This window comes from Carassius gibelio, chromosome B22 (genome assembly GCF_023724105.1).
Source record: "Carassius gibelio isolate Cgi1373 ecotype wild population from Czech Republic chromosome B22, carGib1.2-hapl.c, whole genome shotgun sequence".
NCBI lineage: Eukaryota > Metazoa > Chordata > Actinopteri > Cypriniformes > Cyprinidae > Carassius > Carassius gibelio.
The window spans coordinates 21267577-21280115 of NC_068417.1; the positions used below are offsets into that span (position 1 = coordinate 21267577).

Sequence of the window (12539 nt, forward strand, 5' to 3'; positions counted from 1 at the left end):
AGAGCCAACAAAATTGTATTAACAGCATATGGTAAAACACACACACGCACACACACACACACACATACATATATATATATATATATATAAAAAAATAAAATTATTATTATTATTTTAAGACTGCAATATTTGCATTTGTTACAAATAGGGTATTGCTTTAGTGCAATACGGATTCTGTCCAGTAGGTGCCGCTACAATCCAACAGGCATGTTATTGCTTTGGAAAAATTATTTTTCAATTTTTTTCTTTAGTTTTATTTGATATTTATAAACACAAAACAAACACACACACACACACACACATACAAATATATAAGGAGATCATAATAATAAAATGAATAATTTCTAAACGTTTCTAAAGCCAGAATAGGAAGTGGAAGTTTAAAGTATAATAACACCTGCCAGAGGGATTTCTTTAGAAAAGTCAGGTTTGATTGGTGTTAAAAACTGTGTAAACAGGTCTCTGAGACAGTAACGGCTGTGTTCAAGCTCTAATAACTCTGTTAGACATGAACACTGAATGTTGGCAGGGGGTCTGACAGTAATTAACAGTCAGACAGTACAGTGCATTGGTGTTGTTTGTACAACAAACCACTTTGAGGGTGAAAGAAAGATGCAAAGAATAACATCATGATTCCCCTGTCTGCGTAATTGAGTTGGAAAGCAAACACTGTGGAATGAAAGAGACTCTGTACCAATGTAAAATGCTATTGATTTACAATTACAATTATTTTTATTTTTTTATTTTAGCGTGCAATTAAGTAATACTGCATTTAAAACTAGTTTTTGTAGATATTTTAAAATATTATTGTCTTACTTTCGACAAAAAATAAAATAAAATAAATAAATATGCACGCATCCACCACGCATTGTGTTTCAGTATCAGTCACACTGACCTGTGCATGATCACTCATTCTCCGAAAGACTTCTGATTACTAATAAAAGGCGTCCTAAGCTCACCTCCTCGTTCAGGATTGGACGTTTCTCGTGCGGGAAGAAGGAGGAGCGACTGAGATCCACACTACTATACACGCTCGCTCACGGCTCAAACCACAGTAGGGATGTTTAGTTCCCTCAGCAGCGTGTGACAGGCAGAACTCACTGAGTCCAGACTGAGCTCATCTCGGGAAACGTTACTACTGAAACCTCTCGGCGAGACGTCTTAAAGTAACACGCGTCCTTAAATATCGAATGCATACTTTACAAGTCCGTGCGTGGAAAGGAAATAAGGTAAAGTCATACTACTTTTGTTCTACTGCTTTTGATTATACGACACAACTTTACAATATATTAACCTGTAGTGTGCCGCTCAGTAGACTTGTCTGGCGTAAACCTGTCACGTTAAATCGTTATATATATAGTTTCTGTTGTACTTAAACAGGTCACTTAAGTTATTTAAACACGAAAAAAAATGCAAGTGTTGCCTAACCACTGTTACTGTAGGCTAAATCAATTCAGAATTTTTAATATGTGAATATTTTCTCATGACAGTACCTGTAGAAACAATAAATGTGGTTACTATCGTGTTTTATAGTTACCATGGTAAATTCAGGTGTATCTTAATTGATTTCAATTTCAGGATGCTGTGGTGGCTTATAATATAAAGTGTTCAATGAGAATGTAATTTAAAATCGCATTATTTAAAACGGAACACATTTTTTTTTGGAACATTTAGAAGTATTCCAGCATTCCGTTTCATTCACTATTGTTCTAAACAATTAGGTTTCATTCTGCGGTTCAGTGTTGGATTGTTTCATGCATTTCTGAAATTATAAAATGATAGCTAAGAGCAGTAACTTTATCAGAGATCAAAGAGGAACGTGGTGATTCATTTCCCATGAATCATTAACCCTTGTACTGAAGGGTAGAACAATCTCAAGGTAAACGAAAAGCTGTAATGTTTTACTGCTGTTTAACAAACGATTATGGGTTTACTGCCGTCCAAGGAGATGGTTGGTTCCAAGTGTAATTGCCCTAACTATTATGTATCCACTGTCTAATTATATGTTAAAGATTTTTAAACACTGCTGAACAATAGGCCTTCTGAGTAATATCAAATGAATGTCCACGGATGATGTGAGATGTTAATACTTTATCAAAAGGGGATCTGAAAGGAAATTGTTTCTCTTTTTTTTTTGGTCTTTCTTCCAGTTTAAAGATGTCTGTCAGTAATCATGAGAACCGAAAGTCAAGGTCAAGCTCTGGGTCCATGAACATCCAGCTGTTCCACAAGACGTCACATGCAGACAGCTTGCTTACCCAACTCAACCTCCTCCGCAAGCGACGTGTCTTCACGGATGTAGTCCTGCACGCCGGACATCGAGCATTTCCATGCCACCGAGCCGTTCTGGCTTCATGTAGTCGCTATTTTGAGGCCATGTTCAGTGGTGGACTAAAAGAGAGTCGAGATGCCGAGGTCAACTTCCACGACTCTTTGCACCCGGAGGTACTGGAGCTCCTGCTAGACTACGCCTACTCGGCCCGGGTGATCATTAACGAGGAAAATGCAGAGTCTTTGCTGGAGGCTGGCGACATGCTCCAGTTCCACGACATCCGTGACGCCGCCGCAGAATTCCTGGAGAAGAATCTGCATCCGTCTAACTGCCTTGGAATGATGCTTCTCTCCGATGCTCACCAGTGCCAGAGGCTGTATGAACTTTCTTGGCGAATGTGTCTGGCGAATTTCGCTAATCTATACCACACTGAAGATTTCCTAAGCTTGCCCAAGGATAAAGTTCAGGAGCTTGTTTTTAGCGAGGAGCTGGAGGTTGAGGACGAAAGTATTGCGTACGAGGCTGTTATTGATTGGGTCAGAGCTGACATTGGAAGGAGGCATCTTGATCTTCCCGACCTTCTGCGCTGTGTTCGACTCGCCTTGCTCCCGGAAACCTATCTGCTAAAGAACGTTGCATCGGAGGAGCTCGTCATGGGACACAAGGTGGGCCGTGAGATTGTGGAGGATGCCGTCCGATGCAAAATGAAGATCCTGCAGAATGACGGCGTTGTCACGGGCTTCTGCGCCCGACCCCGAAAGGTCAGTCAAGCTCTCCTGCTTCTAGGAGGCCAAACGTTCATGTGCGACAAAGTGTACATGATCGATCACAAGGCGAAGGAGATCACTCCCAAAACGGACCTTCCTAGCCCTCGCAAAGAGTGCAGCGCTTGTGCTATTGGCTGTAAAGTATACGTCACAGGTGGTCGAGGGTCAGAAAACGGGGCTTCGAAAGACGTTTGGGTCTACGACACCTTGCATGACGAATGGTCCAAAGCTGCACCGATGCTCGTCGCTAGATTCGGACATGGTTCAGCAGAACTTGACCACAGCCTGTATGTTGTAGGTGGACACACATCCCTTGCGGGGTCATTCCCTGCATCCCCATCTGTGTCTCTAAAACAAGTGGAGCAGTACAACCCCCAATCCAACAAGTGGACACTAGTAGCCCCTCTTCGAGAGGGTGTGAGCAACGCTGCTGTCGTAGGTGCCAAAAACAAACTCTTTGCTTTTGGAGGCACTAGTGTCAACAGGGACAAGTATCCCAAGGTTCAGTGCTTCGACCCCTGTGAGAACAGGTGGACAGTCCCGGCCACTTGTCCCCAGCTCTGGCGTTACACGGCGGCAGCAGTTGTTGGGAACCATGTTGTGGTCATTGGCGGAGATACAGAGTTCTCTGCGAGCTCTGCGTACCGCTTCAACAGTGAGACGTTCCAGTGGACCAAGTTTGGAGACGTGACTTCCAGGAGAATCAGCTGTCATGCGGTGGCGTCGGGGAATCGCCTCTATGTGGTTGGGGGCTACTTTGGGGCGCAGAGGTGTAAAACCTTGGACTGCTATGACCCATCAACGGACTCATGGGACAGCATAACAAGTGTACCATATTCGCTTATCCCAACAGCATTTGTCAGCACGTGGAAGTACCTCCCATCTTGAAGAAAATATGTCTCTGATTTGGTGAGTATATTCCAGTATTACTGTCCAACTGATAATATTTGCATGAGTGCAAGCCCTCTCAGATGTATAAAGCAGTAATTTTGTTTGTTGATGAAAAATGTCTACCCGTAATTAGTGCTGTTGGGTGTCAAATAAAGACGAAATGTTCCTTAATAGTTCGAAAAGGAATGTGGCAGCACAAATTACAGAGTACAACGCGTCTCTCTGGGGCGTACAGGCTTTTCCAAATGCTTCCAGCATGAGCAGGATCAGGTTCATGCTTGCAGTTCTGCCGATGGCGACGCCTGTGCCCCTTTTTTGCGCATTGCTCCACTGAAACAGAGTATGGTTTTGCTTCCCAGGGTTGTTTACAAATCCTCCATCTTTTCTTTTAAATAAATGTCAGGGCTCATTGTTCTCGCTAGCGTACACAGTAGCCAGACAGATAACAAACTCAAATAATGGCTGATGATGTTTAGGGAAGGTGTGTTTTATTTGAGGCTGAGGCCTAATGTTTGGCAGGAAGATTCAAGAATGGAGACTGGAATCTTTCGACTCGTTAGGTGCCATCTTCACCTCTTTGTTTGTTGTAAAACAGGCCTTTGCTCAAAGAATTTCTCTCACTAGTTCGGTTATCTAGTTAAACATCTCTGCTTGTTTAGCACACTCGCAGCTTGTTACCGAAAGCTCAGCACTCGCTTAATGGACGGATGCCTAGGGGAAACTGCTGTTTGCCCTTCCTCAATAATAAACAGATGGTTTGGGTGGAGACGTGCAGAAGAGAGCCTGCGAGGGCCTAGATTTTCACGGCTGCAGCTGCTGACAAGTCTCTTTTATCCTTCTTTGAGAGTGTAATTCCAGCTCTTTTGAATGTCACAAATTCGCAGTTGATTTTTGCACAGAATAGCCTCGTCAGAAACAGCGGAGCGAGGCTTGCGGAATAGGGTGCAGCTATATTTTGCAGCGTTTGGCAGCCAACAGCTTAAAACTAAAAATACACATCAGAAGCCGTCATCTCGTAATGGGGCGAGGAGAACAAATAGAGGAAATCTCCTTCTCTTTGAAGTCCACTTTTGCTGACTTCCAGTATGCTGTATGCATATGCGTTGCACCAAAGGTGTACAGTCTCAGAAAATGTCTCACCAGTTAGTCACGCCCATTTAAATGCAGATATGTTTCTTTTTTATTGTCACTGCATATCAGCGCAGTGAGTCACTGTTCTAGTTAACCATTGAGACATTCGTTGGAACGCAGTTCTATCACAACCTGAGATGGAAAGACATGGGTTGTCTTTTTTTACTTGAACATCCCGATGAAAGTACAGATTGGTTTCCTATATTCACGTATGTAGTCTCACAGCTTCAAGGTTTGAAACCGCATGCTAGCATACCTTTCTTGCAGTATATAGTACAGTATATGTACTTCGACCCATGAATTATAAAACTGTGCTGAATACTGTATCCCACAATGCATTTTTCTTGATTTGTACATCCATGGTTACAGATGAATTATATTTCCTGTCTTCGGGCAACTTTAATGTTTTCTTGCTGGCAAGACTGGTAATCCAAACTGTAACACGAGCACTCGGGAGGAAGTTATCAAGATCTTCTCATTCTTTGGTCTTGCAGAGCAGGCTGTCGTGATTGGCACCCATCCAGTATACACCATATGAGTCTCTGTTTGTTGTTTGACACACCTGATCTAGGTCAAGGGTCGGTTCCTGGCTTTCAGGACGGCTTTATTATCCACTGAGGTGGACCAGATTGACCCTCACAGTCAATACTAATGTTTTATTAATGCACGCCTTTTTTAAAAGCCATCCGAAACGCTAACAGAAAGATCCTTTATTTTGGCATCTGCGTCCGGCCTTTCATGCCCGACACGCGCATAAAGTCACCGCGTCCTGCTGAGCCCTCGCGGCGCGCCTGGATCTGCAAGTTAATGGATCATTTTCTTCACTCCTTTGTCCTGGAAAGCGGGACCTGTGGAGGGAAATTTAATAATATAAAGGCCTCAAATTGGTTACCAGCCATAAATCCATCAAACGGGTCGGGAGCTTGCTTGGTGTTATTAATCAGAATTGCATAATATTCATACATCAGAAGAGGTGAAAAGGTTGGGATCCGCATACACACAATCATTTTTTTTTCCAGCCAGGGGCACACAGATTCAAGAGACCTGTGTTTTTGTTATTTAGGGATCAATGGAGCTCTCTTCTGCAAAAAAGAATTAAGCAAAAGAAAATGCTAATGAGGTTTAGATGGCCGTTCTGTCATGCTGTGATTTTATATGTTCTATACCCACACACTCTTGCTCACAAGTAAACATTGCCAGTGTATTGAGAGGTGGCACATAATGCAAAGAAGAGGGTGTTTCCTAATAAATAAGGTGCTGATTGGGATTGATCCGGAGCAGATAACAGATCAATTGGCACAGTAGTTTACACAGCTGTCATTAGTTCACCCCGTGACCCTCATTACAGCTTCTGAAACCATCAGGAAAGAGCTAGCCTCACAATATATTTATTAGTGTTATTTCAGGTTTATCAATCAAATAATATACAATAAATAATAACCAACTAAATAAATAGTTTGTGGTAAATATTTATCATTCCCATTTTATTTATTGCACATTTTATTAACAATTTAATACAAAATAATGAGTGGAAATCATTTATTTAGGTAATATTTAAGTTTTTTTTCTTCGTATTTTTAAAGTACTATTAATCATGAAATTTGTTTTTTTTAAATAAGTGAATTTGAATTATAAATAATTTATTTCTCACTCAGACAAATAAATAGCACTTTATTTATTTAGTCAAAATAAAACGCTGTTTTATAATTTATTTTATACCAATTGTAATTATTTCTTGACATTTAAGTTTTATTAAGGGGTTTTCCATTACTTAAAAAATGTATTAATTTATTTTCAAGTAATAAACAATAAAGAAATTTATTGGTTTCATAAACATTACCCAAATTTGATAAAAATAATGAATCATTCCTGTTTTACCATTTTATAACACACTGAACTGAAACTTTAAATGTTAAAAATATTCTTTTTGTGAGTGCGGATCATGGTCTCAAGTGCTAAACCATTTAAAACATAAAATAATATTTGAGGGATTAATAATTTTGCACCCAAATTAAATTACATTAAATAATATTTTAACGCAACCAAATAATTGCTTTAAAACAACTCAAAGATGAGATAAATGCAATAATACATAAAGCTTTGAATACTAAGACTTAAAGTCCTTAAAAGCTGGAAAAGGTGTGTGTTTTTGATATTTTAAAGTGCGTGGTTGACTGTATAATAACACATGGCAGTAAACTGCAGAGTTTGGAAGGATAAAGTTGATGTAAAGACAAAAAAAGAAGGTTTTTAGTTTAGGGCTCCCGCTAGGTGATGAAAACAAGACCATAAACTCTATTAAACACAAGCTGATTGAATCCCAGGCATGCGTTCGGGTCTTTAGACTCGCTTTAATGGAATTTCCAAGGTCTGCAAACTGGGTCAAAGGTCACCCGTTCTCCTGCTGCTGCTCTGGAACGGACGGGTGAGACCACTGACGCTGATGGACGAGCACTTACACAACTCTCAAAAGTTCACTTCACCGCACGTTAAGCGTTCGTGTGGTTTGTGTAGCATCGTTTCTCACAAAGTGTCTGCCACGTCCCAGGAATAACACAAAAGTATGAAATACGGGACGCTTCTGTTTAAATATAACCAGCTCTGAAGCTGCTGTACTTGTGAAACGCTGATCTCTCTCAGGTAGTATTTTTAATACTGCTGGAGTGTTGATCGTCTCAACAACGGAAAAACAGACCGCGTGTCCGGAAAGTATGCAGTACTGGGAGAAACAATAGCATTTAAATTTGGTCTCTTTTTGTGTCCAGATCTGAGCTTTGACCCTCATGCATGGCATCCAGAACAGTATTGATTAGAGAACGATCATCATGTCCGCTGGTAGAGGGGTTCAAGGCTTTAATTACAGCAGCGGACGCATGGAAACACGTGTTGTGGTGTCAAGAGACACTGCTGGGTGTGAACGGATCAGCTGGCTGGCTTTAGCAGTTAGGTCACTGTATTATCTAGACTTTACAGCATTGTTAACCCTGTTCAACTCGGATTCACCTCCGATGGTGTCAATCCCAGCCTTATTCCAGCTGGAAAACATTATCAACTCTCATAGTGTTCTTTAAAATAATATATCAGTAATATATAATAAGATATTTTTTATTTTAATTAAATTAATTATAAATAGCAGTATAATATTAATAATTAATAATAATAGTGTTGTTTATTTGATAAATTATTGTATTTATTATGCCATGTGGTTACATTTAAATTTTAGATTTTTTTTAAAGTAAAAAAACTATATAATAATACAAAAAGTTAATAATAATATAAAAACTAGACATATATATAAAATTTGTATATGTTATGTAAACAATTTGTCATTTATTTTAGTGTCTTTCATTTACTAGCATTGACTTATTTGTATTAAAATATTTTTTTTATCTTATAAGTTTAAAAGTTGTATAATTTGTAATTGTATAATATTAAATAAACAAAAAATTGTATAATATGAAATAATATATTAAGAATTGTGTCATTATTTTAATTAAATATTGTATTATTTATAAGCATTTCATGTGCCATGATGCAAAATTTAATTCATAATACAATGATTAAAAAAAAACATAATAATAAAATGTTCAATTTTAATTCATTAGAAATAATACTCTTATAATTATATAATATTAATTAATAATAATAGTGATTTAAAGTTAAGCTATTGTATGATATATCTGCATTTTATATGCCATGTTGCTAAATATTGACATGTTTAAAAAAAAATTTTAAAAGATGAATATGATAATAAAATATTCAGTGTTAATGAAACAATAATAAATTGTATAATATTAATTAATAAGTGTTGTTATTTGTATTAAATTAAATGCTGTATTATATATCAGCAGTTTATATGCCATGTTACTCTCTAGATATCGGTTAACATTTATTCAAATGGTTTTCACCTTCAGATAAAACACTCTTAATAGGTCAAGTGTTCAAAAGCAGATCTAAAGGAACAGCCTGTTTTATAGGTTGTGGAAAAACATGTTGTGCAAGTGGAAATTAGGCACAAGTGAACTTCATGAGCTCATTACCTACATGTTTCAGGGGATGAAACGCATTTAACAGGCCAAGATCAGTTTTATAGCGCTTGTTTTAAAGCTCTTCTGAAATGAAAAGCAGCTTAACATACCGAATGTGATCTCATTAGTAAGTGTTTGTAGATTACACGTAGTTACTCTCGTATACATACCATCAGTTTTGTGATGCGCCCGGTTTCTCAAACTAATGTGAAGGATTGTAGGTGAACCATGTGGAGTTCAACATGTGTAACTCATTCCCTGTTTTTCCGTCCTCAGATCTTCCGGCGTTCTCTGGAATGCAGCCGAGTCCCCCCCCCCCCCTCCCCCCCACGAGGCCTGGGAATGCCGGGGGAGGGGAGACGCTTTTCCTCCTTTACATTCACATGGACCTCGCGCTGGAAACCAAGCCTTAGGTCAGTGGGGTGGGTCTCCATGTCAAACAGATCCCATCCCAGCTCACCGCGGTCCTTACAGCGAGACACGGCCCTGAAGAGATGCAGAAAGCATTGAGGACGCTTGTGTACATAAACTCACTAGACTCAACTCTTTAAAACAGGTTATTTTTAGCCTGAGGTTCCACACTTCAGTGTCTCGCTCACTCACACGGATCCTGCTCGGTCATAAATTAAGTAATAAATAACTCTTGCCTCTGGTTACTCACTTTAGCGCATGCAACTAGGCTCATTGTGTTCTTTATTAGACTTGGGTGACCTTTTGAAAGAGGAAATGAACCCAAAATTGTAGAATAACTAGCTAGGCTGTGCTGCCTTTTTATATATAGAATGTGTTTTTTTTGTATTGAATATATTATTATGCAAGAATATTCAAAAAACTTCTCTGTTTAGCACTGTGTTCTTGTTATAAAAGTACTGGACGAATAGCCGGGCTGGAAATTAAGCCTGTTTGCGTTTGGGATATTATTTTCAAAGCAATTAAAGCAGATGCTCATTACCGTAATGCACAAATCGCAATACTATTGTGGGAAAAAAAACAAGAGTAAAAGTATTTAAGCACATCCAGATTTTCATTAAAAAATACGTAAAAATCCTGGACAACCTACGGTAATGTGGAAAACGTCCTCAACTGCCATGAAAATAATGTCAAAATGTCCAAAAAATGAAAGAAAATGAAACCTGGTATTATTTTTCTTGCATTTTTACATTATTTTCAGAGCAATTAAAGCACATTTACCCCCTAGATTCTCATTACCGTAATGCAAAACATCATTGCTGTAAGGGAAAAGAACAGTAATGTATTTCTTATGTAAAGTCGTACGCATATGCAGATTTTTAAAAAAAAAAAACTAAATAAATACTTAATCCTGGACAAATTGTGGAAATGAGGAAAACACCCTTAATTATCATGAAAATAATGTCACAATGTGAAAAAAAGAGAAAGAAATAATATTTTGGATAAAGAAAATAAAGCCTGGTTTTATATGTCTTTTTGCATTGTGGAATAATCTTTTAGGGCCATTAAAGCATATGTATCCCCCAAATTCTAATCACTGTAATGCAAAAAAAAAAAAAAAAAGATCATTACCATAATTAAATAAAATAATTTATAATTTAAACAATAATTACAGTATATTGTGGATAGACAAAATATGGTAATAAAGAAAAATGTTCTTAGTTGTCATAAAAAAAAATAATCACAATGCAAAAAAAGAAAACAGACATATAAGATTAATGTTTTTCGATTGTTTGCATTTTTTCCCAAGGAAATTCAAGCAGATTTTCCTCACAAATTCGCATTACAGCAGTGCAAAAAAAACACAATAGGAATATATTATCTAAACTGTATTTATGTGTATGCAGATTTAAAGCCAGGACAAATTACGGTAATGATGAAAAATATTCCTAATTGTCATGGAAATGTCACAATGCAAAATAGGCTTAATTTTATTTCTTAAAAATGTTTTCACAAAACTGTAGGATAACGTGTAGTTTACAAAGTGAATTACATTCACCAAACTACTTAAGCTGTGGATTTGTTCTTAATGGTTTTGTGCCAAACCTTCAGTAAACTGTTTTCAAAGTGTACGAAAACCTGACGAACGTCTTAAATGTTATTACTGTACTTGTAGCCTTGATTTTGTTCTATTGTTGTTGTATGTACGTTTGTGAAGTATATTGTATTTTCAAGTAGATTTTGCACATTGTGTCCTTCTCACTGTTGAACGGTCATCTACACTCATAAGGCTGTTTTTCTTAAACGTCATTAAAATGTGTTGCCTGAAGCCAAAGAAAGCAGCACAGATAGAGACATGTTACCAGCTAAACGCTGTGTCATTCTGAAATATTTGTTTATTTGTTGTGAAATGTCTTAATTTGTGTACAATGTTTTTTTTATATCACTGATATTGTTCAGTTTTTTTTTTTTTGGACATTTAATGCCAAATACTGTTTCTAACTTCTGTCAGTCATAGAGTATGGTGTATTAACGACTTTTTAAATAAAATCTCGGTAAAACAAGCTAAGCACGTGTCCTTTTGTTTTGTAGAGATTGGATTAGTGGATTAGCATGACTAGGATCATGCTGAGTGATGAGGAATGTCTCGCACCTTTCCTAACTTGCTAGAGACGCTGGAATTTTGAAAGTGTCGGTCACACCCAGTTGATTTTAACCACAGCCATTTTAACCATAGCGATTTCCAGCCGCTTCAGAAACCTGGAGTGTAAAGTTAAATATCTCTGCACAAATTTTACAGCTCCATGTTGCTATTTTAGCTCAGGCATGGTCTTCTTCAGAATCAAGGGTGCGTGTACATGTCACAGCACCAGCCTCATTCCTTTCATTCCCGGGCAGGTGTTATTAGTGGAAATGCCAACGAATGGCACTGAGACTCCAGACGGCATTCCTTTGCCCAGATTGTAGGGAAGAGATCAGTCTGTTGAAACAAAGAGACACAAATTAAGCCAAACTACTGATTATAAACAGTGATTCAAAATGTCAAATTTCTTTCAAATGAACTTTGGAAAAAACTGACCGGATGTTGTTAGATTCATCCAGAGGCAAAACCCACTTCTGACGGATGTAGGACCACTAATTAAACGACAACGCCTTGTTCTCTCATCCTCATGCCATCCAAGATGTAATTGTTTCTTGATCCGGACAGATTTGGAGACATTACATCACTTGTTCCCCAGTGGATCCTCTGCAGTGAATGGGTGCCGTCAGAATGAGAGTCCAAACAGCTGATTAAAACATCATAATAATCCATACTGCATACTTTTTTTGTACTATTTTTACTTGTAAACGGTGCTTCATCTGTGCAGATTTCTCTCCTGATTCAGACAAGAAAACTTTTTTATTGTGGATAAAGGACTCATATTTTGTCCGAAAGCAACATTTGATGTTTAAAATGCAGTTTTTCGCTTCACAAGACATTGCTGCGGTTGTGTGTTCACGGTGTGTGTGTGCACTTTGGATGGGTTAAATGTAGAGCAC

The 12539-nt window shown here is 38.0% G+C and overlaps 1 protein-coding gene across 2 annotated transcripts; it reads left to right on the plus strand.

The window, feature by feature from the left end:
- The first annotated feature begins 970 nt into the window (after positions 1–970).
- On the plus strand, positions 971–11568 carry LOC127988058 (ectoderm-neural cortex protein 1). Of its 2 annotated transcripts, none has more exons than XM_052590573.1 (3): positions 971–1229; positions 2151–3948; positions 7827–8226. In XM_052590573.1, exon 2 carries the CDS (start codon positions 2158–2160, stop codon positions 3925–3927), a length of 1770 nt encoding a protein of 589 aa, XP_052446533.1. In that variant the 5' UTR covers positions 971–1229; positions 2151–2157; the 3' UTR covers positions 3928–3948; positions 7827–8226. The 2 variants fall into 2 exon arrangements, with proteins under 2 accessions (XP_052446533.1, XP_052446532.1); XM_052590572.1 differs by lacking the exon at positions 7827–8226 and adding an exon at positions 9366–11568 and having other exon boundaries at positions 972–1229.
- Positions 11569–12539: the final 971 nt, after the last annotated feature.

Excerpts from the sequence above, each read along its gene's own strand:
- LOC127988058 (XM_052590573.1), top strand. The coding sequence starts at position 2,158 with ATGTCTGTCAGTAATCATGAGAACCGAAAGTCAAGGTCAAGCTCTGGG.